Source organism: Pararge aegeria, chromosome Z, assembly GCF_905163445.1.
Source record: "Pararge aegeria chromosome Z, ilParAegt1.1, whole genome shotgun sequence".
Lineage (NCBI taxonomy): Eukaryota > Metazoa > Arthropoda > Insecta > Lepidoptera > Nymphalidae > Pararge > Pararge aegeria.
This window is the reverse complement of record NC_053208.1, coordinates 19715534-19743298: the sequence shown is the minus strand read 5'-3', so window position 1 is coordinate 19743298 and position 27765 is coordinate 19715534. Positions and strand designations below refer to the sequence as shown.

At 34.6% G+C, this 27765-nt stretch overlaps 1 protein-coding gene across 4 annotated transcripts in view; it reads left to right on the top strand.

The window, feature by feature from the left end:
* The window catches only part of LOC120636262 (kalirin), a 167141-nt gene that overhangs the window by 95770 nt on the left and 43606 nt on the right, over positions 1–27765 (top strand). For all 4 annotated transcript variants that reach the window (XM_039907654.1, XM_039907652.1, XM_039907653.1 and 1 more), the window contains exons 31-33: positions 12337–12406; positions 25800–25923; positions 26639–26755. In XM_039907654.1, coding sequence (XP_039763588.1) covers positions 12337–12406; positions 25800–25923; positions 26639–26755 — 311 coding nt within the window. The remainder of the gene's footprint in view (positions 1–12336; positions 12407–25799; positions 25924–26638; positions 26756–27765) is intronic.

Here is a 27765-nt window from a genome sequence, read left to right as displayed (position 1 = left end):
GTTATCAGGCGGGCTACGCTAGAAATTCCGTTTCGTTGTTCTTTCAAAACCTACTTTGCGAGCGAGCTTCGCACTGTAGAAAAAACAAGGTACAAAGTAATTCAATTTTATTTTAGCCGTACTCTGAACCTGCCCGTTTGGAAAGTAACTAATAGTATACCACTCATAAAAGTGATAATAATTTCAAATAACGTATCAGTTTTCTGAACATACCTAAATGTTGGATCCTACTTTTTTTATGATGACTTGAAATCAATTTCACACATATATTCGGCGGATTTGGACGTGAGTGTATTGTTGTAAAATAATCTTCGACAACAACTTTATAGGTTTAGAAATTATAGTAATCTGAGAACCCGTTTGGCCTCAAATGCAAACACAGGTGATGTTATGGTTGTCACTGCATATTCTTACGACAATTTCGTACAGTTGATTCTCTTAAAGATTTTAACTATTACTAATAGACAACTACCCAATCGGTCATGCACCGCTGTTCTAACTAGTCTTGTATTTGTATAGTCGAGGTAGCACCACGTTTTAAATCCTACTCTTCATGTTTTCTGGTGAGGGAAAAAAAATCTACAATCTATACACCAAAAAGAAACGTCCTAATATACTAGTTATCGGTTTGTCACCTTCTTATATATATCGAATATTGAAATCGTAAAGCAGAGGAAATACGGAAACTATTAAACTTAGTTAATTCGAAGAAAAAGACAACACAATTTAAATTAGATCACTTAAATTTAACTACAATTAAACATCTCTCGGACCAATAAAAATCAATTCTTGTGATTTCGGTTTTATATTTATGACACTATTTTATTTAGTTATTTAGTTTTATTTGATATGGATAATTTAAAAAAAATAGGCTTTTTACCAAATACCAAATATCTTTACCAAACATAAACCCAATTTAGTGAAAAGTTAACTTCTGAACAAATTTTTGATTGAGCGCGATGTATCACTCCTGTCATAATCATAACCTGAATACCAAAATTATACCACAGTTACAAGGTTTTGAAACCTCTCCTTAATAATTGACGTAGTATTGAAAGTGTCACGTTGTTAATTAAATGGGTGACTGATTGTAATAAATTGGGCCTAAACTTTCCTGTTTGCAATGTCTGTTCAGTTATCGTTCTGTCCTGATTAATTGGGGATGTCTTGTAAACACCATCTCAAAACGCAAAATTGTAAAATTTATTTTAATTATTACTGATATTAATCTTATTTTAAGACTTCATTTAACCTAAAAATAACTTAACTTCATTTATAATACAGCATGTTTAGAAAGTAACAGTCGTGATTAATATCAGTTTAATTATTACTTCATTCAAACTATTCAATAATTCTTAACAGAACATAATATTCCCTTTTTTATAATTGCAATCTTAGTTAAAGATTATTTCATACTTTCAATTATAATATACTAGCCTTTGCTCGTGACTTCGTCTCCAACGCACAACCGAATTCGCGGGCGGGTAGATAGAATGTTATAAAAGCTAAGCTAAATGTTACAATTACAATAATTACAATATTTTTTGTGTGGAGCTATGCTTTTCTCATGGGAACAATTTGAGTGATCGGGATTTAAAGAAGTAGTAGTAGCTTCTTCTGACGCCACGCGACTTCGTCTGCGTGGACTTCAGAATTGGGTCTGTCTGCGTGGACTTCCTCACTCACTCATTCAGTCCCTTCGTGACCACGATCCATGCAACTGGGTCGAAATATCGACAAATTCAAAATATTATCGTGGTATGTACCCGTTGATCTATGCTTAAGAAATGTTTATTTAAATCCGTTCAGTAGTTTTCACGTGATGCCCGGAAAGACAGACAGACAGACGGACAAAAATTAAATAAAAATCTGTTTTGGACTCGGTATCGATTATAGAGCAACCCCCGGCTAAGCTAAGTATAGATATAGTAGTACTTAGGTAAATCGAAGTTTTTATTGTGCCGGAAATATGAAAATGTCCAAAGGAAATGTTTGGTATACCAGCGCTTTTTAGTAAATGAAAGGATTAAAACAATCCAAAAGCTGTTCGTTAATTATATTTTCATTCATTATGCAGTTTTTAAGCGACAGTGCAATTAAACCTCCTTCGGCTTCCACTTCACTACAATAAGAAATAGTTTTGTAGCTAAAATGTGTTGGAGTTATTGTATTTAACTTCCTTGTAATACGAAGTGTAGATTTGTAGAGATGTCACGTCTTAATATGTCATCATATAAGTTATTTTTTATTGTAAGTATTCAATTGCAAGGGCGTGAAACGATTAGTTTGTACAATTAATTTTTTTTGCAAATATGAAAAAGAATGAGGAGTTTCAGGATGGAAGTCCTCCATCGACACCAGCAAATAACGTCAGCCAGTGCAATAGTTGGAAAATTAAACACTTTGATTTAACCCGTTATCTAGTATTGCGACATGCTAAAATAGGTACCATTGTACATTAATGTTTTACATAATTCCTTTTCATCACCTGAATTCGATTTTAAATTTTACAAAACAAGTATGTGAAATTTCAGTTATCAAATTCTTAGCATGCGCTAACATAAACATTTAGTAAAAGAATTGAGCCAAAAAAAAACAATGTTTCGATGTGACGACACAAAGTTTGTTTTCGAATGATAATTTGACGAAATACGCACTGTTTGATATCATGAACATGAGCTTAATAGGTTTTTCCAAAAAACCTACAAAGCCACGTGCCATTTTATGTTACCATAAGTCAATAGTTATTTCGAATAATACAATTAGATACCCCATTTTGTTTCGAGTCTCATAAAGTGTTATTCATTTTTCTTAATTTTGATTTACGAGAATAATAAATTATAATTACAGTTTGATTCGCGTTTGTGTCGTCCGCTTGTGGGGCACTGGCCAATGAAACGTGTGTGCGTCGTAACCATATTTGAAATTGAATAGCAACTCGCACGGGTCTTGCACAATAATGTTGAAGCAGAGGGCCCGAGGCCTGCACGATTTGTGTTGTGTTACGGTTTACGTATCGACTTTTGATGGTGAAATTACTGTTGATGGATAAAAACCATGGTGAGTGTCATCACTTTGCGGTCTATTTACATAGCATTACGAGAAGTACCTTTATAATTTTTTTGCTACTGTTATTTAACTGTGCCTATCGACAATTAATACGACTATTTCATTAATATTCAATCCGATAGCGCCAACGTGGAAGTTGTGAGATTAGAATTGGTTCTCGAAAATTTATACAATGCGTTCATTGGTACCTAGTTTTGAAGCAATATTATTTATCCAGTTATAATCTTTTAGGTTCCTAGGTGGGTACGCAGAATAACTGTTGCATTTATTGTTTCAAATATTATAATGAACGTATACAATCTTACCTAATATTTCAAAGCTGGCGTTTGAATGTATGTTTGTGGTTCTAATCTTTGAAATAGCAGTCTGATTTTTAAAAAAACACGGGTAAAACACACTTGATATTACTTCAATAAAAAAAAGGATAGGTATTTATAGATCGAGTAGGCGGTGAAACGAGTAGGTAGAAAGAATTATGTAACCTGGGAATTATGTTGCTGAAGAAATAGAGATTGAAAGATGTTCTTAACTCCTTAAAATATTTGATTGTTTCGTAAACGTGAAATTTCAAATTGAATTCGTGCAATGTCCGAAAGCTTTTGAAATAATGATCAAAATAACCGTGCGGAAGTGATCTCGTTTGGTACTACGATCTTATACAATTTTAATAAAAATAAATTATAAATAATCTGATAATTAATAGAAAAGCTAATCGTGACAGCTTTGAGATAGCGGAGTGCCTTTGAACCTTAAACATAAGTAACTCATAAGAACGTCACCATTACTGTGTTAAAACCTAAAAGAACAACTTATAAGAATAGAAAATTTAGCTTTTCGTACCTATTTAAACCCGCGAACCGGACTAATAAGTTGAAGCTATTAACTATTCTAGTGATAACGAATATTAAAAACAAACCGTGACACATAAGATACTCAACTGGTAGGTGCATATGTTTTTTTATCACTAAAAGTTCAATTGCAGTAGAGGATGGACATTGACCAAAGGTAAACAATAATAATGACTGAGACTTCTGAGAATATTCATATTCGAATTACATTCAAAATTTGTCTATTTACTATAGTCGTAAAAATGTAATAGGCCCGTTTTGACATTTGTCATTGCGACGTAACTAGTTATGGAACCATAAGACTCTGTACTCGATACTCACGATAAATCAATTCAAGTTTGTATCAGTACTTGATTGATATTATTATGTATTGTAAAGTGTTCGTTCGTTCAAAGTATTCCTTTAACTTCACAACCAATACGCGTGACTGGCTGTTGATTATACGTCCACTTTTCAACATGTTGAAACAGAGTTAGTACTATATAACAACAAACACAAAAATCTAGTCAAATCACTATGTTTAAATTAATGTCCAAAATAGAAGAGCCATAGTTAACGTAATAGTAAACAATATATATCAAACTTAAACGAGCGCACAGTCAACTTTACAAGATGAGGAACGAAAAACTGCGCAGTGTGCGCGGGGACGCTTCAGTCATGTGCCGCTTGGTCAGATACATTATCTCAGATTCATTATTTAGAACCCATTTTGAGAACCAAGCTCATTCTTTGCAGTAAAGATAACTACACAATATTTAATTTCGATATTCAGTAAAAAAATGGTTACAGCTCTAGTATAAAAAAAAAGACTGAGAACGTAACTGTTTTCGGAACGTTTCGCAACAATTATAAATTGCATGCTACTATGAAGTAAGCGCAAAAAGAATACTCGCGATATATTCTTTCATATTATTTAACGTCCCAAAAAAATTTACGTATTTTTTAAAACAGTGTCTAATTGATTTTTATTTTTTTGTTTCTTTCAGTTTCGTTCCAAGTTACATTCTATGGTCTTGCACAAATGTCAAAACGGGCCTATTACATTTTTCCGACTATAATATTTATTATTCTTTGTATTGGTTATTTATGTCTAATGGAGTAAATTTTGAACTCATTTTCAAATTTTCTTTTGATTTTTCGGAACTCTCAAAGTGTTTTTAATACACAGTTAAAAGTAATTTGGAGTTTGAATAAAATTTTAATGAAATTCATTAAAGTTTGATTCAAACTCCAATATCTGTAAAGTTATCCGGCAATATATTCTATAAAGTGTAACTGGCCAATGTCCGGAAAAGAAACAAAAGACTGACTTATTTGTGTATTTTTATTTGCTACTACCAAATAAAATAGTGGTTTTATAAAATGTAAAATGACGATGCAATATAACGGAAGCGACGGTTTGCTTTTCCTTTGATAAAATATGATATTTGTAAGCATTCTGAATAAGGGTAATAAAAATAACAAACTCGTCTTCTGGTTAGCGTTGTCTTGAATTACCGCAGTCTTATTTCCTCTTTAGTGTTTTTTTTATACGTATTCCGATCTTCAGCATTGTATTACGGATACAGATTGGTTTTCGCATTGTTGAATCTCTGGGGAGATTCGACAATACGAAAACAATATATACGCTAATCAATAAGAGTACTTATCAGATCGGCATCGGATTTTAATTTTACTCTCAATTGCCATAAATAATTGAACAAGTAAATGATTGAGTTGTGTGGACGATCATTTTGGGATACGGCCTTTAAAAAAATCGTTCTCGTAAACACTTCACGAAACTTGATCAACTATAAGGTGCTTTCAACGTACGATTTTATGTGTTTATTTAATGAGATTTGACTAAAGCATTAGATACCAAATATTCGACTAAAATACTGTAAGTGATTTGCATATATTTTATAAACAAAGAAAGAGTCAATAAATGTCACTGAACCGACCAGTAATTTGATTTACGTTCATTACTCTTTGAATCGGGCTGATTCAACATCCAATCTAAATAGTTTCATTCACAAAATAACCCCTCTCCCGGCAGCTGGATGTAATTAGAGTGGCGATGGCGTCGCGAATCGGATTGTATAAATAAATACGCTTTTCATCTAGCACATCTTCTGATCCAATTTGTAAGTTTAATTTGCACTGTGTCTTTAAAGCTCATTTTGAGGTGGTATTTTATTTACATACCGTTTATGTGGTCTAGTGGTAAGACCACGGTGTCTTTTTGCTTTGAGCAATTCTCAGTACCAAATCCAAAGATTCAATCCCACTCTCATGTGAGACAGGCAGCCTGTGATCTGCAGTAGGCATTAATAAGCCGAGCTATATTTAATTTAATTTATTTAACATGAACTTTTAACTTAAATTGAACTTAGACTAATATACTGCTATATTTAATTTCTAATACAATTTATTTTATATAAAGTAAAGTAAATATAATTATTGATATATACTAATTAGGTTATACTTTCTGAAACGGCAAGGACATATAAAGTGTTTATGTAATATTATACGTTAATATTATAAGATTTTTTCGAGAGAAGAGTATTATAGAGATAACAAAACAACAGTTTAAATATTCTGGTAAATAAAGTACACACTAATAGAAGTTTTAAACAGTTCTCGTTCTAAGCTATTAGCTGAAACCCATACTCCGAATATCTAAGCCACATGCATAATCAGCTTTTACCTACCTCACGCACGATGCTTTCAATCGGATTGAGTAACGAATTTCGTGTTGAAAAGCTCTTTTTTTACATAACAATGCTGAATCGATCGATCGCCTTTCGAACTAAAAACTGAAATTTAAAGCTGCGGCTGCTCCTGCTCGATGTTACATACATATTGACACATGATATGGAAGTTTCTCTGCTTCTATCTATATAAACTTGTTCCGGTAAGTTTCAATCGTACGAGTGCATATCGATGCATCGCAATACTTTTTGATTGAGTTTTGTAAGTAATTGGATCAGTTATTACTGCTCTGTAAATATTAACATAGTCTGATTTCATCTTATTACTTAATTTAAGTATAACGAAGGGACTGATAAAAACCTCTGTTATAATCTTTTCTTCGTTTTTTTTTTTAAATTGGTTTCATATCCATAACTCGACTGCGTTTTGTTATATTAAATGAAACGACACTTATGGGAAACTGAAATAATGAGCTTTAAAGATTTCAAAGTTAAAATAATTTTCAGTGTTTTTATGGTAGGAAATTCATATATGCCCTGTAGGTGAAGATATAGTTGGTTAAGGTAATACTACCAATTTGTTTATGTCGATAATGTTCATCTTATTAGTTCATTTAAATAGATAGTTAATGTTCATCTTATTAGCAAACGTAACTCCAACAAAGTAATTTTTTCCATTTAAATAGCTTGCAACTTATTTCTTCTGCAACTGTCATCACACCAGTGTAATCTTGTGGTGTTAGCCGTGAATTTATTTCTATGACTGATTCTATGCTACCTAGCGACAGTTTAGGTGATACGTAATCCGATTTTGGGTTTTAAAAACAATTAAAATAATAAACCTTACATACAACCTTCTTGTTTTTGTATTTCTAACCGACTTACAAAAAAGGAAGAGGTTTTTTAATTATTTATAATTGTTAGGTCTAAACTCTGTCTTTAATAAAACGATTTGATTTTTCTTTTTTTAGAGAAATTGAGGTAACTCTTAAAATATTATAGGGACACCTATAGTGTTTTAAATATTTTTTAAAGTAACTTGAGCATTTGCTATCGAAAAGCACCATTTAGTCCAGTAAAAGTAATACCACCTGATGGCTACCGGATCTATACAATTGCGCTTCGTTTATGGTAGGTAGGTAAACAATTATGCTCGTCACATAATGGAGCTGATGATGTTAGGAGAACTCAAGCAGTTACGCCTAGCTTTGTTAAAAGTAATATTTTGTAGGATATGAGCGGAACATTTGACTATTATAAGTTAGATAAAATCGCAAAAATGCTAATATAGATATAATCGCTCCTTAAAAAGCGTGAAATAGTTTTTTTGACAAAAAGAGCCGACTTTGTTATACAACTAAAAAGCAAAAATACAAAGTATATAATCTATACATAGTAACTTTCTACATATTAATTGACACCGGCTTAAAAATGTCGCAGAAAATATTTATTTCTTGCTTTTCATTTGAACAACGAAGTCGTTTATTTTGTGTAGTTTTTTTTTTTTTTTTTTTTAAATTGTTACATTTAATTATAATTCTGTAATACATAACAAATCTTAGCACATTTCCTAACAAATTTGTACTCGTCGCTCGATCCCTTATCATAAGGCACTTGAAGGGATTTTTAACAAAAATGTTGGCTAAATCCATAGTTTAATATGCTAAGAATCCAAACTTTTTTTGGTAGCTTGATTCGATAAAACATAACGCAGTAGGTACAACCAATACATCAAATTGTCATTTTCCAGTTTTATTATAGAGTTGTATAACCCCGCATCCAGTAACCCTGCATAGTTGTCTCTAAACATTTGTTTTGGCCGTGCAGATGTTTATACGTATTTCATTGGTGCAATTTCAACTAACACACTTTCCTCCTAACAGATAAGGTCAGGGCTACATCCCGGCACGAATTTCATGACGCAAGCGTTTCGGAATTCAACCTTAACATTGCTTCAGATGAGCATAGTATAGACAGCGATTTAAATATAACTACAGATTTGTGCGAGTGCGGCCAGCGGCGTATCGGCACCCTAGGTTGATCAGCCCCTGTAAAATTATTATTATTAAAGATAAGCGTTTACATTTGTTTTTTACTTTATTTCGTTAGTCTCCTTGCGGCTTGCTGTTTCATTCGCGTTTCGTAGAGTCAATGTCGGTCGTAAACATGTGCTATCAAACGCTTTTCTTGTTCAAATTAGATCGGTTCAATCTCAAAAACAAACTCTTAATATTAAAAACATTTATATAGATAAAAGTAAACCGCATTGAGCCGTGACTATGAAGTGATGCGAACACAAACATACCGACAGTGGTCGTGCTAGCTGGATCGCTTGATTATAGTAGCACCCTTGATGAACTAATACCCGGCATATTATCTAGTCATGTTATTACTTAGTTCTTGAAGTTGTTATAAGACGAAAACGTTTCACCGTGTATATTACACCGACCGGCAGCAAAATAGACGTATACTTAATAATATAAGTACTAAAGTCTGGCGCTGTTCATAGTGGTTGGAGACGTTGACTAGAAAATACCTGTGTATTTCCTAGTTAGGCCACGTTAAGAGGATTGCAATCAATTAGAGACAGAAATTACCGAGCTTCGTTGAAATGCTTATTAGAAATTTATTTTATCAATGAAGAAAACTTGTGTTCGTTTATTTCCGCTTCATATACCCACCCTGTTAATATAAATAAAATAAAGTGTTCTAAGAAGTTAAGACTTACTATAGTTATTTTTAAAGTACTACGAAACGACAATTCAATCTACCACTAGTTCCCATATAAAACTTTTCAGTGATTAAATCAAACAATCCCTACTAATATTATAAATGTGAATGTAAGTTTGTTTGTTACGCTTTCATGCAAAAACTACGGAACCGATCATCACGAAACTTTGTACACATATTCCTGAAGGTATTAGAAGTAATATAGGATACTTTTTATCCCGAAATCCCTACTAATATTATAAAGGTGAATGTATGTTTGTTTGTTACGCTTTCATGCAAAAACTACTGAACCGATCATCACGAAACTTTGTACACATATTCCTGAAGGTATTAGAAGTAATACAGGATACTTTTTATCCCGAAATAAAACTCAGTTCTCTTGGGAGATTTATACCAGGTTACGATTTTACACCAGGCTTAGCTATCCTAAATATATAAAGTGCTGCCACATTTATGAGGCACATGTCTTTCGAAAAACAAAAGCGGACGAAGTCGCGTGCAACAGCTTGTAAGTTAATAAAATAGAGGGTAAGTTTTGGTAAAGTTAAAAAAAACGTTAAAACTGCTTTATTTTTTTATGAATGACAATGGTCAAAGGAGCCTTTAAAAAATATGACGCCGGTATTAAAACGGTTTCGTTTAAAAAGTTTGTTTCTAGACAATTGGTTTTTGACCATAGACGCGAGGTTAAAGATACTAGGTAAGATTGGGGGCCGCATAAGCTGCCCTTTTCTCGCTGCCTTTCTTATTTGGAGATCGAACGGCAAGCGGTCAATCAACCCAGTCGACGGCCACATTATCGGGTCAATAACCTTATCACTATATATGGAATTGTCAATTCAATAACGACTCCGGTTCAAAATAAAGTGTAAAATGCTACATAAAGCGTTCTTTGAAGAATAGAATGCGTGGGCAATGCGTGGATCACTCGTCACATACCTTCTACTAAAAAAATTGGAAGTGCTGAATTTTTTTTTTTACACAAAATACAGTTACATTCTTTGGAATGCTTCAGTTGAGTTGGTGTACAACGGACCTGGAAAAAGCCTTACAACTTTTTATAAATTTACTGTTTTAGTAATTGTATTTATCACAATTTGTTGTTAGCACTGCACTGACATGTTAAAATCTAAATTAACATAGTACGTGGATTTACGCAGTATACTTATTACGTAGTCAGTACGCTCTCTCTCTAATATTCTCACCATGAGATAATTATTTCTATAATTTTTCTTCTATGAAATAAAAATAGAGTATTAATTATCTCGTGGCGCAGATGTTAGCCCTACCGGTCTAGTAGTTAGGGCCTATGCCCAGTGGGGCATTGATGCACTGAGCATGATGATGAAGATGATATATTTTGAGGTTGTGCGATATAATAACGATTAGGCCGGACGCCAAACGGTTTCGCGCGCTCGTCTCAGCTTAGAGTGCTAAATAATCTGCATATCGTTTGCAATAGCTTTTAAAAAATACCGATGAGTTACGTTTTTATTTCATTATATCATAAAAAAATATATTAACATAAAAATGGATTGATTTGAGTAATTTTTAGGTACTATAGAGTTACCTAATACTATTGTATTAAGTAATTCTGTACTATCACCAGTCTTATTTCTGCCGCTAAGCAGCATTGTTGCAATGCTCTTTTCCAGTCTGTAGGGCGTGGTTGCCGGTCTAATTACAGACACAAGAGGCACTCCTACGCCTCAAATTGATAGACACAGGGTGGCATGTTGCAGGATGATCAACTTTATACGTCAAAGTGAGGCTTTGGACAGAATAGACAATATGATACACTAAGTATTTCTTTAAAGCAACAAAGGCTTTTAAATTTTCATTAAAAATTTAAAGCATAGTAAGTCTTAAAGTTACTTCTACGTACTTAAATCCTCTTTGCTTCAATAATTGACTGAACGAACCGAAGTAGCCGAGCCGAGTCGAGCTCACTTTAGCGAAGCTACGAAAATCTATCCATAAAGGCGTGAAATAGATGTGTAGATTAGTTGTTCCTTCAAATTTAGGACTTTTGTTTTCGATTGCTTTCAAGTCGTACCTGTTTGTCCTAGCTTAGGTCTCCGCACATGACTCACAATAATGTCGCATTTATTATACTATATAGTTTATCATAATAAAATAAATATAAAAAATCTTGTTTCATAAAAAAAAATTTTTTTGACAAAAAAAGAACTGACTTTGTTATACAACTAAAAAGAAAGAAATGAATATTTTCTACAATATTTCAAAGTCTGTGCTAAGTAAAATGAAGAAAGTTACTATGTATATAGATCATATACTTCGTATTCCTTTTTAAATAGTAGCAAGGAAAGTATCAGTAATTTTCTACATTTTAGTTGGAACCGACTTAAAAATGTTGTAGAAAATATTTTTTTCTTACTTTTGAGATAAAAAACTAAGTCGGTTCTTTTTTGTTAAAAATTTTTTTCACTCTTTTTAGTGAGTAGGTTTGCAATTATATCTTACTAATAATAGCCGAATGTTCTTTTCACATCTTACAAAACATTGCTTTTCCCGAAGCTGGGGCGTAAATGCTTGAGAGGCTCGCTTACCATCAACTCCTTTATTGTGACGAGATAAATACGACGACGATAAATGGTTTACCTGTATATTTTAATATACCATTATCGAAGCGCAACCAGTGTAATACTTATTGTTGTGTGGTTCCGGCGGTCTTCGTCAGTTTTACTCTATCAAATGGTGCTTTTCCATAGCAAATGCTCAAGTGACTTTAAGAAGTCAAAAAATATAAATAATAAAACCGAATTGAGAACCTCCTCCCTATTTTATAAGTCGTTTAATTATCATATATATATAGATCTATTTCATAGGAACTTTACATAGGAAATTTTCCGAGAAAAAGGTAGCTGTTATATCATTATTCGACCCATAAAATATCTCTATTAGGTAGTAAGCACAATAATTATTGCATACTGTTTTCTGCAGCTTCTCTTGGCTCATAATATATTTGTTGTTGACAGAGGCGACGTCGGAGCCCGGAGTGAGTACGAGCGCCGCCAGCCCCGGCAAACATAGGAAGGGAATTATTCCGTAAGTGCACCTCTTTTAAAAAAACTCACGTAATACTTAGTATTATAAGAGCTTACTTCGATATGACGTTCTGCTAGCGCGCCTTTACCTGCGTGGTAAAATATTTAATCATAAAATAAGGGATCTAAGAAAACACAAATATTTTATCATTTATATATATTATCATAGATTTTTAGAAAATATCGTTCGATGCGTGTGAATATCATTCGAATACCAAGTTAAATTTCGCCACCATTTACAATGTTATAAAAGCTTAGGTGCATTGGCGTGGAAATCGGGCGGTCTCAAAAACGGAAGACCCTAAATGATTTTTTTTCCCTATTATTTGAATTTGGGTGTTGAATCAGAAAAAAACCCTTATTAGGATGAACGGTGCAACGAGGTGTAGTAAGTATTTTTGGGATAAAACATTATTCTTCTTTCTTTCTTCAGATGTCCATAAACAACATAAGACTAGCAGAAAATATGAATATATGTTGTATAAAGTAATTAACTGGTTGTATGTAAATTTCGAAAGCCACACTCTTGTTTTAGGTTATGGGAATAAGCACCTCGGTAAACCTTTTTAATCTTACAGGAAATCAGAAATACTACGTCATTCTACGTCGCAAATGTAATAAAAAATCCAATTAAAATAATTATGTTTGGTTAGTTGTTTCACATAAGTTTCAGAACCTAGTATACGAACAGAAATTGAATGGTCCTTGGTGTAATGGAATTTTCCTCCCAAGACTAATTACTTATCCATTAGTGCAGGAAGTCACAAATACTTTCCTTCCTAAAAAAATGTTCCTGATTTATTTGCTAGGAATGTAGCAAAGAGTGGTTGAAATGATTAGTTTTAGGTTTTTTAAATTTATTTTTTTATATTGCTCTAGTTGTTATCATGTACGACTTCCTCGTCCTCAGATCGTGATCGTGAAATAGACCGTATATTTATATTAGCCTCGCAACATAATTTAAATAATATAGTTTCAGTTAACTTAATAGTTAAGTCTTTTTAAATATATCGTTTCGATATATACAAAAAGTCTAAACGGACATAATTGAATAATATCTGCGTTCCATCTGCGAAAGGTAATAAAATCCTTTGTGTGTAAAAATGTGTGTAGTTTAAACGCTTTTGTAACATGTTAATTTGGGAAGTACCAACATAAGTAAAAATATTGTGTAAAAACACATTTATTACAGCGAGGTTACTATACAATTCATGAATTTATTAATGACTAGGTTGCTTTGAAGCAAGCGGCTCCGCTTTCATCTCTCACAAGTTACAATAATAATTTATATTAAATTGTAAAATTATTATGTTGGAAAAGAGAAACTCCTGAGTTTTTTCTATTCGGTGGTGTCTGTCTTCTTAATCGTTTGTAGTTCAGTACAACCACTGAGTAAATACAGGTACCGAATCCTTACTGTACCGACCCGTGAATCGGTCCCAGGTTCCCGTGATCCGTATTTTAAGATATCGACTTGACCAATGCGGCTGTTAACTTATAGTTTTATCGATAAGGAATAGAAGGGAGCACTTGAAGTCTTGCCACTTTATTTTTTCATCCTGCCCATCAAATATAAATAAAATTAGATAACCCGGATTGCGTAACACAAAATAAATGGCAATCAACTGATATTTAGAATGAATACCAATCACACAAATCCAAGTTTTGGTTAAACTCCTACTATCACTTTCTGGTAATGCACAACTTAAAGATTAATTCCGAAATACGTTAATATCAAAAAACGTGTTAAATTATTTAAGCAAACGAAAGCAAATTTCATTTATTGCTTATAACATGAACGTCCTACCTAATAAAGTATCGAATTGTGTATTATTTTTATTTGCGAGTAATTTACGGTAATAAAAATAAACTTAACTTCAACTACTTTTTAGTCAAATCATCATTTTCTGGATTCAAAAATATCTATAAAAAAAAGGCTTTCTAGGGGCGATAACATTTTCTTTCATTGTCGATGATATTGATAATTAAATTGGTAAACTTAAAATTACCTAAAGCTACGAGGGTTCCAAACGCGCCGTAGTCTAAGTAGAAGCCCAAAATAAACATAGCAGGGAAATAATATACATATTCCAAAATGTTTTGTTATTCATTTCAACATGTTTTTCCGAATGTTCGAATTTAAACTGATTAAGCGGAGTTTGCCGTTGCGCTTTTAACACCGTCCATTAGCTAAAGCCTATTTATTGTACTTTATAAAGCTTAAATCTCTGCCCCATCACAGTAATGCATCGCGCGTTTTATAAACCAATCCTATTTGCAATAAGGCACACGTATATAGGTAGGTTGGTTTCTATTATTATAGAGTTTCAGCACCCACACCTTCATTAATTTTGACGACCTCCCTGGCAGTGAGCACTGTGGTTTTAAGTGGGAGGTCCAAAGTCAAATATTTTTTTATTCAAGTATGGCACATACATGGCACTTTTGATGCGTTCGTTACTTACTAAAAATGTCCATAGTAGTGAGTAGTGATGCCGTTAACTTAAAATAAAGCTAAGAGGGTTTCAAACGCGCCCTAGTCTAAGAAGAAGCCTACAACCAACTTATCCGGGTCCCGGGTTTGATCCTCGGTAGGGTCAATTTAGGAATTTATAATTTTTGAATTTTGTCTGGTCTGGTAAAAGGCTTCAGTGGTGGCTAGTGACCACCCTACGTACCGTTAAGAGATTTAGCGTTCCGATACAATGTCGCATAGAAACCGATTAAGGATATGGGTTCAATATAACTACCATACCCTTAACAGGTTACCATCTTAGGCTGGTAAATATTAAAAAAATTAAGACAATCTTATTAAGATACTATATCTTAGACACCTTCTTCACTGACCAGCATGCCGGATTGCAGTCAAGTACCTACTGGCTTATAGTGGAACAAACAAAAATCAATTATTGAGTTTTTTATTTTATTGTTTTAATATTATTAAATGTATTCATGTATGTATTCATTCATATATATCAACATCGCCTTGTAGCCCCAAAGTAAGCGTAGCTTGTGTTAAGGGTACTAAGATGACTGAGGAATAGTTTTATGAATAATATACATAAATACTTAGAATATACGTATAAACACCCAGACACTGAAAAACATTCATGCTCATCACACAAACATTTTCCAGTAGTGGGAATCGAACCCACGGCCTTGGGCTCAGAAAGCAGGGTCGCTGCAAACTGCGCCAATCGGCCGTCGATTGTGGGGGCGTTAAAATTATTTATATAATTATAATTGTTGATAACATCCTAAAGGTTTTTTTATAGTAATAAATGATGGACCAAGCTGTGGTAACCTGACCAAAATGGTTAGTGAAAAACCATAATTTGTTACACAAACAGACGAACACTTTGAATGCCATGCATCCTTGCATGGCATTCAAAGTGTTCGTCTGTTCACACACACATCCTATGAAATGACACCCTTCAGACTGGAACGCAGCTTAGCAGCTTAAATAGGCATGGGGGTAGTAGGGACTTCCCTGGACAAGCTTGGCCACAAAATGCTTTGATAGGTACGAATACTAAAACTTTAAGTGCGGAAGAGTCTATGTAAGATTTGCAGTCAATGATTGCAACTATCTATAATTTCCAAATAATACTGGTTGACATCTTTAGTGCTAAAACACATATCTATATATATAAAAATGTTATGTTGGTTTGTGTACGCTTAAAAAAAAGTTCTGCAATGATCGGGCTGAAATTTTAGCATGATATTTAATACGTATCAAGGATTGTTTTTATCTATTTTTCTCAACCATTCAATCACAATGTGCCACAGCGAAGCGTGGCAGGGTACAACTAGTCTCTTATAAAAAAGAAGAAACAGGGTATTTCTAGACAGAAAAATTCAAAACACTTAACAATTATATAGATCCGAACCTGAAATCCGTGATCAGTAGTTATACACGCTAACAACTAGACCAACGACAAAGTAAGTATTAAGAGAATAACATAATAATAATAGAATGTTTAATCTATCGCAGAGTGCGGTTCCATAATGTGAACTACTGATATGTCCTGTTGTATTTATATCCGTTGGTATTGTTGGAACACACTTAATTCATTTTATATTCAATATCGGTAGAACGAACTAACTAACAACAACTAATACAAACAACTAGCAACAAAGGTCTATTATGAGCACATATCAGAAGAGTTTGTTAACTCGGAATACATTGAACTAAACCCAATATAGATACCACACACCCCCCATCCTATAACTATTATTAGTTACTTGTGGGTATGTTTTTCAAGTTTAGATACCGTTAGGAAGTCACACTGTCATTAGTTTTTACCAGTTTGAGATAGTATCAAATAAATACGGCAGTACTGCTACTAAAAATTACTATTTTCTCGGTATATTTTGATAACAGGCTCGGCAAAATATGAGCGGTATTAGGTTTTTCCGGCAATACATTTTCAGTACTAGCCCGGAGATTCAAAGAATGTTTATTTTTTTGTTATCTCTGGTTCACCTGCACGTATGTAGCACAAAATATTATATAGCCGCTTCACAGCTAAACTGATCTTGGCAATTTTTTTAAATAGAGATAACTTGCATTCTGCACACAGATAAGTATACCTTGCCTGTGTTTATATAAAAATTAAAACACTTAAAGTGTTTTTGAAAAAATTACACGCAGGCAACAGTTACATTCATAATAATCATAAAAGAGCGGTAATCCGCGTTGGAGGGACTACACTTTAATCCCACACTCCTACGGGAGGCGCGATCTGTATCCAGTAGTGGGAAGTTAATAAGCTGAAGATTATGATAATAATGTTCCTTAAAAAAAAAAGCCATTAGCGTAGCCTGTTACGTAGGTACTATTTACTTGCACCGAGCGATCAAATGAGAGCGATTAGCGTTCATTGTGAGTGTTTACGTACAAAGTACATAGGTATATGTTTTAATAAGACGTAAGTTTAAATGACGTGATTTATTGTTATAGGAACATGGTATCCGCACTTCAGTGGATGCGTCACGTAAATGTTCGGGTTGCATTATGAGTTTGGCGACGGGCCCGAATGCGCGGGCGCCTTGTTAGTATTAAAGCTGCGGCCAAACGCGTCCGCAGTGTCGTGGATTCTGCGTGCCAGTTGCGACCAATGACAAGAATCTTGAGCATCCCGGTGCTTCTTGTGATTGGTTGCAAATTTGAATGCCAACGCGTGCCGTGTTGCCTTTACGACAGTGTTGGGCACGCGCGCTCGCCGTCTGCGCGCCTGGCGGCCGCTCGGCAGCGCTCGCCCGCCGCTCGCGCCGCGCCGTAACGTCTTAAACATTTCGCTTGTTGATGTTTTTCGTCGCGTTTCCCGTCACCTACCTACCGAACAATAGATTACAAATTTTATCGTCGTAATCTTGCCGATAGTGCGATACAGATAGTACCTCCGAGCCCCGGTGTCGGTTGTCTCTACTCTTTTTCGCTACGGTTTCGTGATAACACTGTTTGTGCCAATGCAGTGACACTATTTGTATGACACTTTTTTGTGTTTATACGTACGCGATTCTGTGTGTGATGTGTCCTATGTTATATACGCTTAAGGATGTGGAACCAAATTATATTCTCAAAGTGAGTTAATTGATTAATCTGATTTATTTAAAATCTTATTATTTGGTATTATACAGTTAGTGTAATTACATAAGCTTATGTTATATGAACAGGTTTAATTAAGTACCAATCATAAAGACGTCTCGACTCTTATCAATTATTATATCAAAGGACACCACGTATAGGCACCGCTCAAGTTTTATTTTATAATATTAAAGAAACCTGTTATTTATGTAAACCTCTTGACGGTTTTTAAATAACTTCTCAAAGAGATCCACTTTCACGAGAGAAATACTTCACTTGAAGCGGTATCGATGATAAAGTTTTTTTCTTCATGAAAGATATTTTTTTCCATTTTGAACAGTCAGATATTGTGTGCTAATGGTAGCAAATTTCTTTTAATAACCTTCTATGCCTAATAATGACGATGGAAATACCTTTATATTTTGTAAGTATTTTCGTACACATTGCCTTGGTGCGACTTACTACTAAAAATCTATATTTTCCTAGTGAATAGAATTTACGTGTGGTTATAGTCAAAACGATGGTCCGTTTAGTCAGCGCACGCAAGGTAGCTTGTAGCTTCAATGTAGCTTGTAGCTTCAATGTAGCTTTTTCATCGGCTTTACTTTACAAATACCATCATTTCAGGTTGAAACTAGCATAGCTTTCTATAGGCGGAATAATTTTGAAATCGTTCAGGTGGGATTTTTGGTGGAATTTGTGTAAGTGGGAATTAAGCGAGCGGTAGTGCCCTTTACTGGAACCATTTCGCCGCATTTTCAGGCCCCTATTTGAGAACCTCTGGATAAGACCAGAACGTAGAAATTTTCGTCATCCAGTAAGTTTACTTAAAATCCAAAATTTCAAGTCTGTAGGTTATTTAGTTCCGAAGATAAGCGAGAGCAAAGTTTCACATTTATGACACTCACTCACTAATGATAATCAAAACAGAACTAGTACTTCCCATAACTTCAGAGAGCTGAAATTTGGAATAGTTAGGGTTTAATGGCCACATAAAGGGAAAACAATAAAAACTAGGATAACTTGGTAGGACGCTACATTTGATGTCAAAATTAAATCAGTATGCCCACCTTTCTACAAGAAGAAGTGAAATCCCACCTTTGAGTGACTTGATCAAGACTTGGCTAGTTTTTTACATTCTTTAAAAAACTATAATAATAAAGAATAATCGCAGTGTTTGGTTTAACAAATATAATTCGTGGGATATTATATTTGTTAAACCAAACAGTTCCATTACAAACAGGATATTTTATTGTGGACCACAGTGCACGAAAATAATTAAAACACGACTAACTATTACGGGCAAAACATCGTCATATCCCCTGCGGAAAGTACAGATTCTTTTGTGGGGTTTACTGGACTTGCTTTTATACTCGTATGCCATTGCATATGTGTTTAAACCAATCCATTATCTCCGGTTTCACCAGCACAAACTATGGGATCACGAAAGATGCTGTTACATTGATTGATTTTATGACAAAGAGACTATTTCATTATTTACCGGCTTTAAGAATCTATTTCCAGAACAGTGGGTAGAGCTACTTACTATAAACGGAATACTGTAGGTTAAAGCGTGGGATCAATGTACAATTTCATACTGAAATATATATTAAATATTGTCCATATAGTGTACATCCGCTTGCTAGAGTTTCCTGTATTTACGTCACGGGTCGAGAAAATGTTATAAAAATTCAAGCGAAGAAAATGTACTGCAATCAATGCACATCTTTTCTACAACATCCGGTCTCTTCTGCACTTATTGCGCTCATTTTTATCGATGTATCTCTTGGATCGTCCGCATCCTATTATTAGCACGGTATAAAGATTTGTTCTTTTTCCGTCTTTCTAAGTTCTGCAGCCATTGAATAGATTTTTCAGAGGGCACTTTCTAAATATGGTAACAAAATATTGAATAGCATTCAAATTAGCTTAGTTCAGATACTTTTTACGCCCAACCGAATAAGCAGCATTATATAAATGCTGCTTATTCGGTTGCGCGTAAGAAGGTGTTTCTACAAAATCATGTTGTCTCATAAAAAAACCCACGTAGTCCATCTCTGGCTATTTTTATATACATAGTATATGTATATATAAATATCATACATGTAATCCCCAATATTATAATAGGATTTTCTATAAGCTTATATAAACTTTGAACTTATTGAGACGACTTCTAAAAAGGAAACGCTTTTTATTAATATGTATAGATAGCTATTCTGTTCTGTTCACAAACCGTTGTCTGCAATACACAATCGTGCAGTCTACTTTCAACCTACTCATGATGATATTCATTGAAAATAGACTTTGTAACTTTTCTAACATGTCCTGTCATACGGAAATAGCGACTGCAAGCTCTAACAATTTCATTTTGATAGCGTGTGGGAAGCATTTTAGAACTCAAGATAGGTTTCTGTAGTTTATTTGTGAACGAAGTCGGCGGTTCCTTTGGCGACTCGGCGATTCGCCGCGCTGGTCGCTGATGACCTACTTTAACTACGAAAATAGTAATTAATTATTACCAACAAATGTCTTTTTCTTTTTTTTTATACGACATAAAGGTAGTATTGCAATTACACCCTGGTAATAAGTGATTGTGTAAGACAGACAGTCTAAGGCAGGAGCGGGCTAACCTGTTAGGGGTATGTTAGACGCCCCTTATCAGTAAGGGTGACTTAAGAATCCCCATTCATACCTATCGAGACGTTTTCGAGTTTTTGCGTTTGGTGTTTTTTTTTATTTAAAGGTTATACGATTAGGTATAGTGTGACCTCTTGTGTTCCTAGATTTTTTTTAATATGTTATTATGAAATGTCGCCACGGGTAACCTTTCAGTGCCTCAAAAAATACAGTTGCCAATAGCTTTGCTCAAAAACAGAAATAAAAAAAAACAGTGTAGAATTTTTATTTTAAATAATTTTTAAAGGAAGGATTTTTTGAACTTAAAGAGTTTTTAGAGATTTCGTTATAAGTCGGTCAGTAACTGTTATTTCGTCTTTATTGAGCTTACTTAAATTAGTGACTACATAAATAGGATATAAGATTTCGCCTTAGCCTTAACCTCCTCGGGGTATACTGTGCATTTGCTACATCTAACCACAAAAATCTTAATAGACCCTTATATTAAACCATCATCGTCATACGATCATGTTTTGTTATAAACAAGTTAAAGAATATTTAAAAAAACACAAATTTATTTCTTACTTTTTAGTTTTCTATTTTCTAGTCAAATGAGACTGAAAATTGCTTAGTAGCTATATATTCTGGTAAGTATAATATTATTTTAAATGCTAGGAATTTATTTTAATATAATTGAACGTTTTTTTTTATTATCAATGTAGCATAAGGGGTCCTTGAAAGTTGATAAGGCGACCTGGCGCCTCCGGTGATTGTTAAAAGGATAAACCATGCTAATAAGAGTATATCTCACTCTATATATGTAACTCAATGAGTAGGCACCTTGTTATTAGTCGTGTCAAGGAAAAAACCAGGCGATGTTATATTGAAAACCAGGCGATGTTAGGCGATAACTTAGAAATATCGGCCTCAAATTTTCGTTAGAGGTAATTTTGTAATTTTATATATATTAATATATTCAAGAATAACATATATTTTTTTCGCTGTAATAACTAGAATTATTAGTATTTAGATTATTAATTGTTCAAATTCTTTCAACTGCACTAATTAGCATTCAGCACCCCTGAAGCATTCTAGAAACTTGTTGGCTCGAAACCCTGCCCCATCAAAGAAGCGACCTGTACCCAGAGCATTGAGGCATAAATAATATGATACTTCATAAATGTTACAAATTTCACCGACAAATCATCGACGAATATAATCGCATTCCTTCGCATGTACTTCGTTGTCGCTCTTTTAATACAACACCGGACTAGACGCCAGTGCTTTTCTTTCACAAACCTCACATACTTGCCAGTCACTTTTCATTCCTAGCCCGCCTTTCTTCCTTTTTCATAGCCCACCACAAAACTTCTTGGGGAACCACAAAGTGCATAGTAAAAGAGGTCGATCCAATTTAGTTAGTGCTCTCCGAAACGCTTTAATAAAAATAGTTGCCTGTGACTATGTTAGGGGAAAAGTCAGTTAAATTTAATATATTATTTTAAGCAGGCGGCCTTAACGACGCGCGGACAGAAGGAAAAGGTCATCCAGTTACCAACTTGGGTCAATATTGGCGGCCCAACCGAATTATTTGCGCTGTCGCAATTAGACTCCCAATTCAAATATTTTATATGCAAATTTTTTTTATCGAAACGTGCTTAAGAACTCTTTATTCAGCTAAAACGCGTACGTAAATTAATATCCACAGTGACCACTAAATGAATTCTATCCAAGCGAGAGTTCCAGCGCACCAATTAATTTAACTACGCTTCTAATTGGGCTGAAGCTGTGTTATTAATGAAGATTGACTCCATGCATATAATATTTCAGCATATGAAATCAGAGCTTTGGGTGTACTGAACTTTCTACACTATACTTTACCATACTTTTGTTCGTTAAATGTCCTTTAATTTTATTGTCGTTGCTAAGCGACAGAATGCGATAAAAAATATAACTCCACTTCCTACATACGTTGTGCGAAAATGTATTTACTGAACACAGTACTGTTGCAATTATATTTATCCGTTTAAACTTCGGTAAAGCTTAATGCTTCGTTCTTCATTATTTTCTACAATCTAAATGATACGAGTACATTTTTATGCTTATATATATGTTGCTTACTGTTCTCATTATTTATCTATGAAAGCTTGTATTAGAGAGGAAATGCTTCTATAGGTACTTAATAAAGTATTCTGGACTTTTATCCTCATTACATTTTCATATTTAATTCACATATAAAAATTTTTGGAAAGGCAAGCATATTAAAAATTCCTCAAATATTGTCTGAGACTTAAATTCTTGATTCAGATTATACTGACACCTTCATAATATAATCTTGGTATTGTCAGACATTGTCCGACCTCGAAGCTGTCTACACCTATGCTAAGCATTAAATTTATCATTCATATATTAAATCCTTGGACAAACCTTAGATTGTACCATGTTATTTTTTAATTTATTTATTTGGTATCTATGACCCATCACTACACACTACACTATGACATAAATAGAATAATTAAAAATTAAACTAAATCAAAAAACTTACATTAAATATTAATACGCAATATAAAAAAAAAATAGAAAATTATAATTTCTGCGTCCAGGCAGCGCTACGTGAAGTTTAATATACAACTTGTAAATTGGAGAGTCGTATCGATATTATTAAATCTATATGTACTTGTGATTCCCCGTGATTTTGTTTACGTTTTACCTTCATCAAATCCGACTATTTAGTTACGGAGAAAAAACAACCTCCACAGCGTTATTGGTAATATATATAAGTGACACTTTAGAATCGAAATGCGTTATCTATATGGCACATCTGTTTGGGATATAGCATTGTGAAGACGCTTGCTAAATCTGTTTTGATAAAATAATAGTTTTACAATTATTGAAGCAGCTTTTTTCAAACTTCAATACAAATATTATAATATCGAGAGTAGGTACGCAATAAATAGAACGTGAATTTTTTTAGACCATTACTTACTATACCATATTACCATTGCAAAGCGATCTCTGCATCTCTCATGTACACAACTGAGTAGGTAGTATATTTACACAGACAATAAAAATACCTTGTGAGGTTAATCAAATCAAATGAATGGTAGGAAAATTAAATGTTTCTCTTGAAGTGGAGCGCGCACCTTCGAGTAGTAAATAAATAAACGGTACGTTATTGATACTATATTGCGTTTATATTGCGAAATTGGATGTTTCATCAGCGGCTTCGTTGAACGATTTACTTTTTATGCGGTGGTAGATATATGTGTATTGTTGGAAATCGTAATTCGGGACTTTTAATAGACACTAAAAGCCCCTTCATACACAAGAAGACGCAATTATCTGATACTTCAGAATCATGGGGACTATTGGCCGATATATCTATCTATCTTACCGGTGTACTGGTGAATAAATATCACTATGTATATTGCATTATTTGATAACGTAGTTATGGGCTTTTAATAGACACTAAAAGCCCTTCATACACACGAAGACTCAAGTATACTCGGCGACTTCATTCTCTCGGCTACTGCTATATCTCTAGTGTACCGGCGAATGAATGATCAGCGACGCAACATCGAAGTAAAGTTAAAGTTATCCGTCACGAAAACATTAGTATTTATTGATAACATTATCAGACCATGATTACTCAGTTTTTACTCAACACTCTGATACTCAATTTGTCTTAACTCTGATGACGAATTGGAAGCGGGTCTTGTCTGTCGTGGACCCGATGACCATTGAAGCAGACGTGTTCTGGGGTGGAGACCGTGGTCTAGTAAACGAAGCGTGGATGACCCTTAACGATTATCATCACATGTTTGTAAAATAACCAGCACCGATGCCTTTGCTCTCCAAGGTACAGGGGTAGACATTGCCAATTCCTAATTCCGAACTGATATATAGTGATAAAAAGCGTATATTAATTGTAGTATTAGAACAGTGACTCAAAAGGCAAAAGCACTGAAGCCGCGATTGCCGGTGAGATAAATTCGGGTTCGAATCCTAAAATCCCAAAAATTGTGTAGGTATTTTAAATTTCTATATCTTATACTAAGAAATGACAGGACCTCGGGAACCGTATTCAAATATTATCATATTTATATTACCACTAAACAAGAAGCAGTTACTTAAATTTTGAAATTAGTGTAACATAGTGTAAGTAATATTGGTACTAATCTATGTCCGTATCCAGCGAATTAATACGAGTTGTGCGGTTAATGTATGAGTGTGTAGTTAGTGGCCTGTAATCGAAGCACGGGCGTTATGTTCGCGGTCGGCGATGGGGGAGAAAAGCATAGCCTTGTTTTCATTGTCCTGTTAAATTGCTGTGGCATTTTAGCACGGTGTTTTATATATTACGTACCATTGTACACATCTGTATATATTCTAAGGTATGTTTTGAGGGCGCCGCAATCAAATGATTTACCTAAAAATAAACTTTATTTCGAATGAATGGTTATGAAGAGTAAAAATAGCACTTTGCGGGAGTTGAATAGTGTTTGTGTTATTCTCATCATAATAACGTCCCATTGGTATCTACCAGCCTTACACCTCATTGCAAAGGTAGATTCAAAGCTTCAATCGCCCACGTTGTACTTACACGTTGGTGGGTTTTAACTATCATTGTCACATGTTACTGATAGTCGTTTAGTATCTACTTATTATACAATCCATTTTAGTAGCTAGTCATAGCAGAAGATATGAACATCGGCTTACAGTCCAACGTAGGCTACCCAGAAGAAATCACGCATTATGCAGAACTATATTAATAACCCCGCCTACTGTGATACTCGTGTCTACTTTGATACTGACGTCGGAGACCCTTGTGTACACAAAAAAAAAATGTTATATTTTTTTCTTAATACATTTACAACCGATCTTAAAATTAAGAAGATACAACATGAATTTAGCAGTGCTTTGTTTATTTAGATGGAAGAGTAGTAAAACTAATTAAGTAGTCAATTCAATCTATAAACTAAAATTTATTTAGGATGACGTTGATCATTACAGTCCGCGTATATTTATTTTACCTCTAGCTGTAAGGTTGGCGTAATGATGAGCAATGTCAAAAGGTAAAATTACTATGAACAGACTGTAATTTGGGGCGTTAGTGAAGCTTTGTGTCAGTAGGTATGTAGTAATCCTAATGCATGAACGAAGTACTTTAAGAAATTCTTGCTTTCAGGCGGTGGATTCCGCGCCCGAGCAAGTCGCAAAGCAAGGGCGAGAAGTCACCCGGAGGAGCTAAATCTCCCGCAGCCGCTGAGAAACCTTCCTTGAAGAAGGTGCCATCTGAAAAGAAACTTAAGGTTCGTCATTTACAATCCATCCCATACAAAATATTATGGTACTAATTGGCTGGTCCTTCTTTTAAACAGTTCTACCAATGGCGTGTTTTTTTGCATAGAGGTAGTGTAAACAGGTCAACCAATACGCCACTACGCATGTTAGGTTCTTGAACAGAGGACTTTTGTCCTAATAAACCTAACATACAACTAATATCCACGGTCACGGGCAAGTAGGTACACAAGTACAACAACCCCAAATTACCCTCCGCCGCCCTAAGTTATAGTCACAGCTTCACAAGAGGTGACGGTTGACGTACCCCGACGTCGTCGAGCGTAGGGGCTCTAATCCCGGCAAGCTTAGTGGTGCCGCCCCCCCCCCCCGTGGCGGTGTCGCATCCTTTATGATAGTTACAACTCCTCCAAAACAAAATATCAAAATGCAAGAAAGACTAAATATATAAATTTGTAGTTGTGTCACTACAGCAACTTTCGCGTTTATTGCACTAATAGGATCGATTATAGTGTACTTAGTCATACGCGAATAGTAAATGCCAAGCTAATATTTCATAATCTTACATAACTTGCATAATTTGCATGCATAGTCATTTGTGTACATACATCTAAGATCTCTTCGCGAGATTAAATTAATAAATTTTATTATACTATGAATAACTACAAGGAACGGAACAGTAATCTTTTCACTACGAAGAAAGTAATATACATGTACTTTTTGTAGCTCCCGTACGCCGAAACCGTGCGTCTTGAGGATGGAGAGAATAACGCTGTTGCTCTCGATGACACTGAGGACGATGCCGCAGATCTCGAACTGCCACCGCCTATGGAGCCTATCCAGGTAATACCTTAATTCTTATTTTTCCAGAACAGCGGCGCTTTAAACTATTTAAAGTCGTATGCGGCAGGCTACACACGATTTAGGCGCGACGAGACACGACAGATCGCAGCGCTATAGTTTCATCACGTACGCATTTAAAACACGAAGCGCTAATTTGAAAAGCTTATTTCTGCTGTCAAGCAGCATTGTTGCAATGCACGGCATTCCGGTCGTTGTTGCCGGTGTAATTACATGAACATGAGGCATAACACCTGCGCCACAGGTTTATGGGCACAGTGTGGGCCCTTCCCACCGTTGGAGGACGTGTTCCTTTCATGCGGTGCGAAGTGTTGCTTCGTTTAGAGGACGTTTCCACTAATCATTAGGTTGGCCAATATTTGTCTAAAAAATTGTGCACGAAGAGTTTTTTTTAACTAACACATTTTAACATCGTGTGCGTTATCTTTCTCAAATATCACAAAACGGCGCGGCGAGAGTTTTCCGCTGTAATGCGAGTTGAGTGAAGAATGTCTACATCCATACTTCTCTACTTCCCTACTAATATTATAAATGTGAATGTAAGTTTGTTTGTTAGGCTTTCACGCGAAAACTACTTAACCGATCCTCATGAAACTTTGTAGACATATTCTTGGAAGTGTTATAAGTAATACAGGATACTTTTTATCCCGACATTAAGCTCGGTTCCTTTGGGAGAGGGAATGAGTGTTAGACGGTTTTACACCATAACTCCGACAAATTATAACCGATTTTAATAATTATTTTTGTACTATAGTTATAATATGTGTTTAATTTTGCCCAAACTGTGGTTGGAGATAGAGGACAGAACTCCTCAGCGGGCAGCAGCAAACCCCTCATTTAAGGCTTAGCGGTACTACATACTTTATTTTTTTTAATCTACAATTAAATTTAATGCCACATCAAAAAACAAAATAAACGCAGACGAAGTCGCGGGCAACAGCTAGTAGACAATAAAAACGCGCCCAAAGCGACGCGACCTTGACGCCCAATGA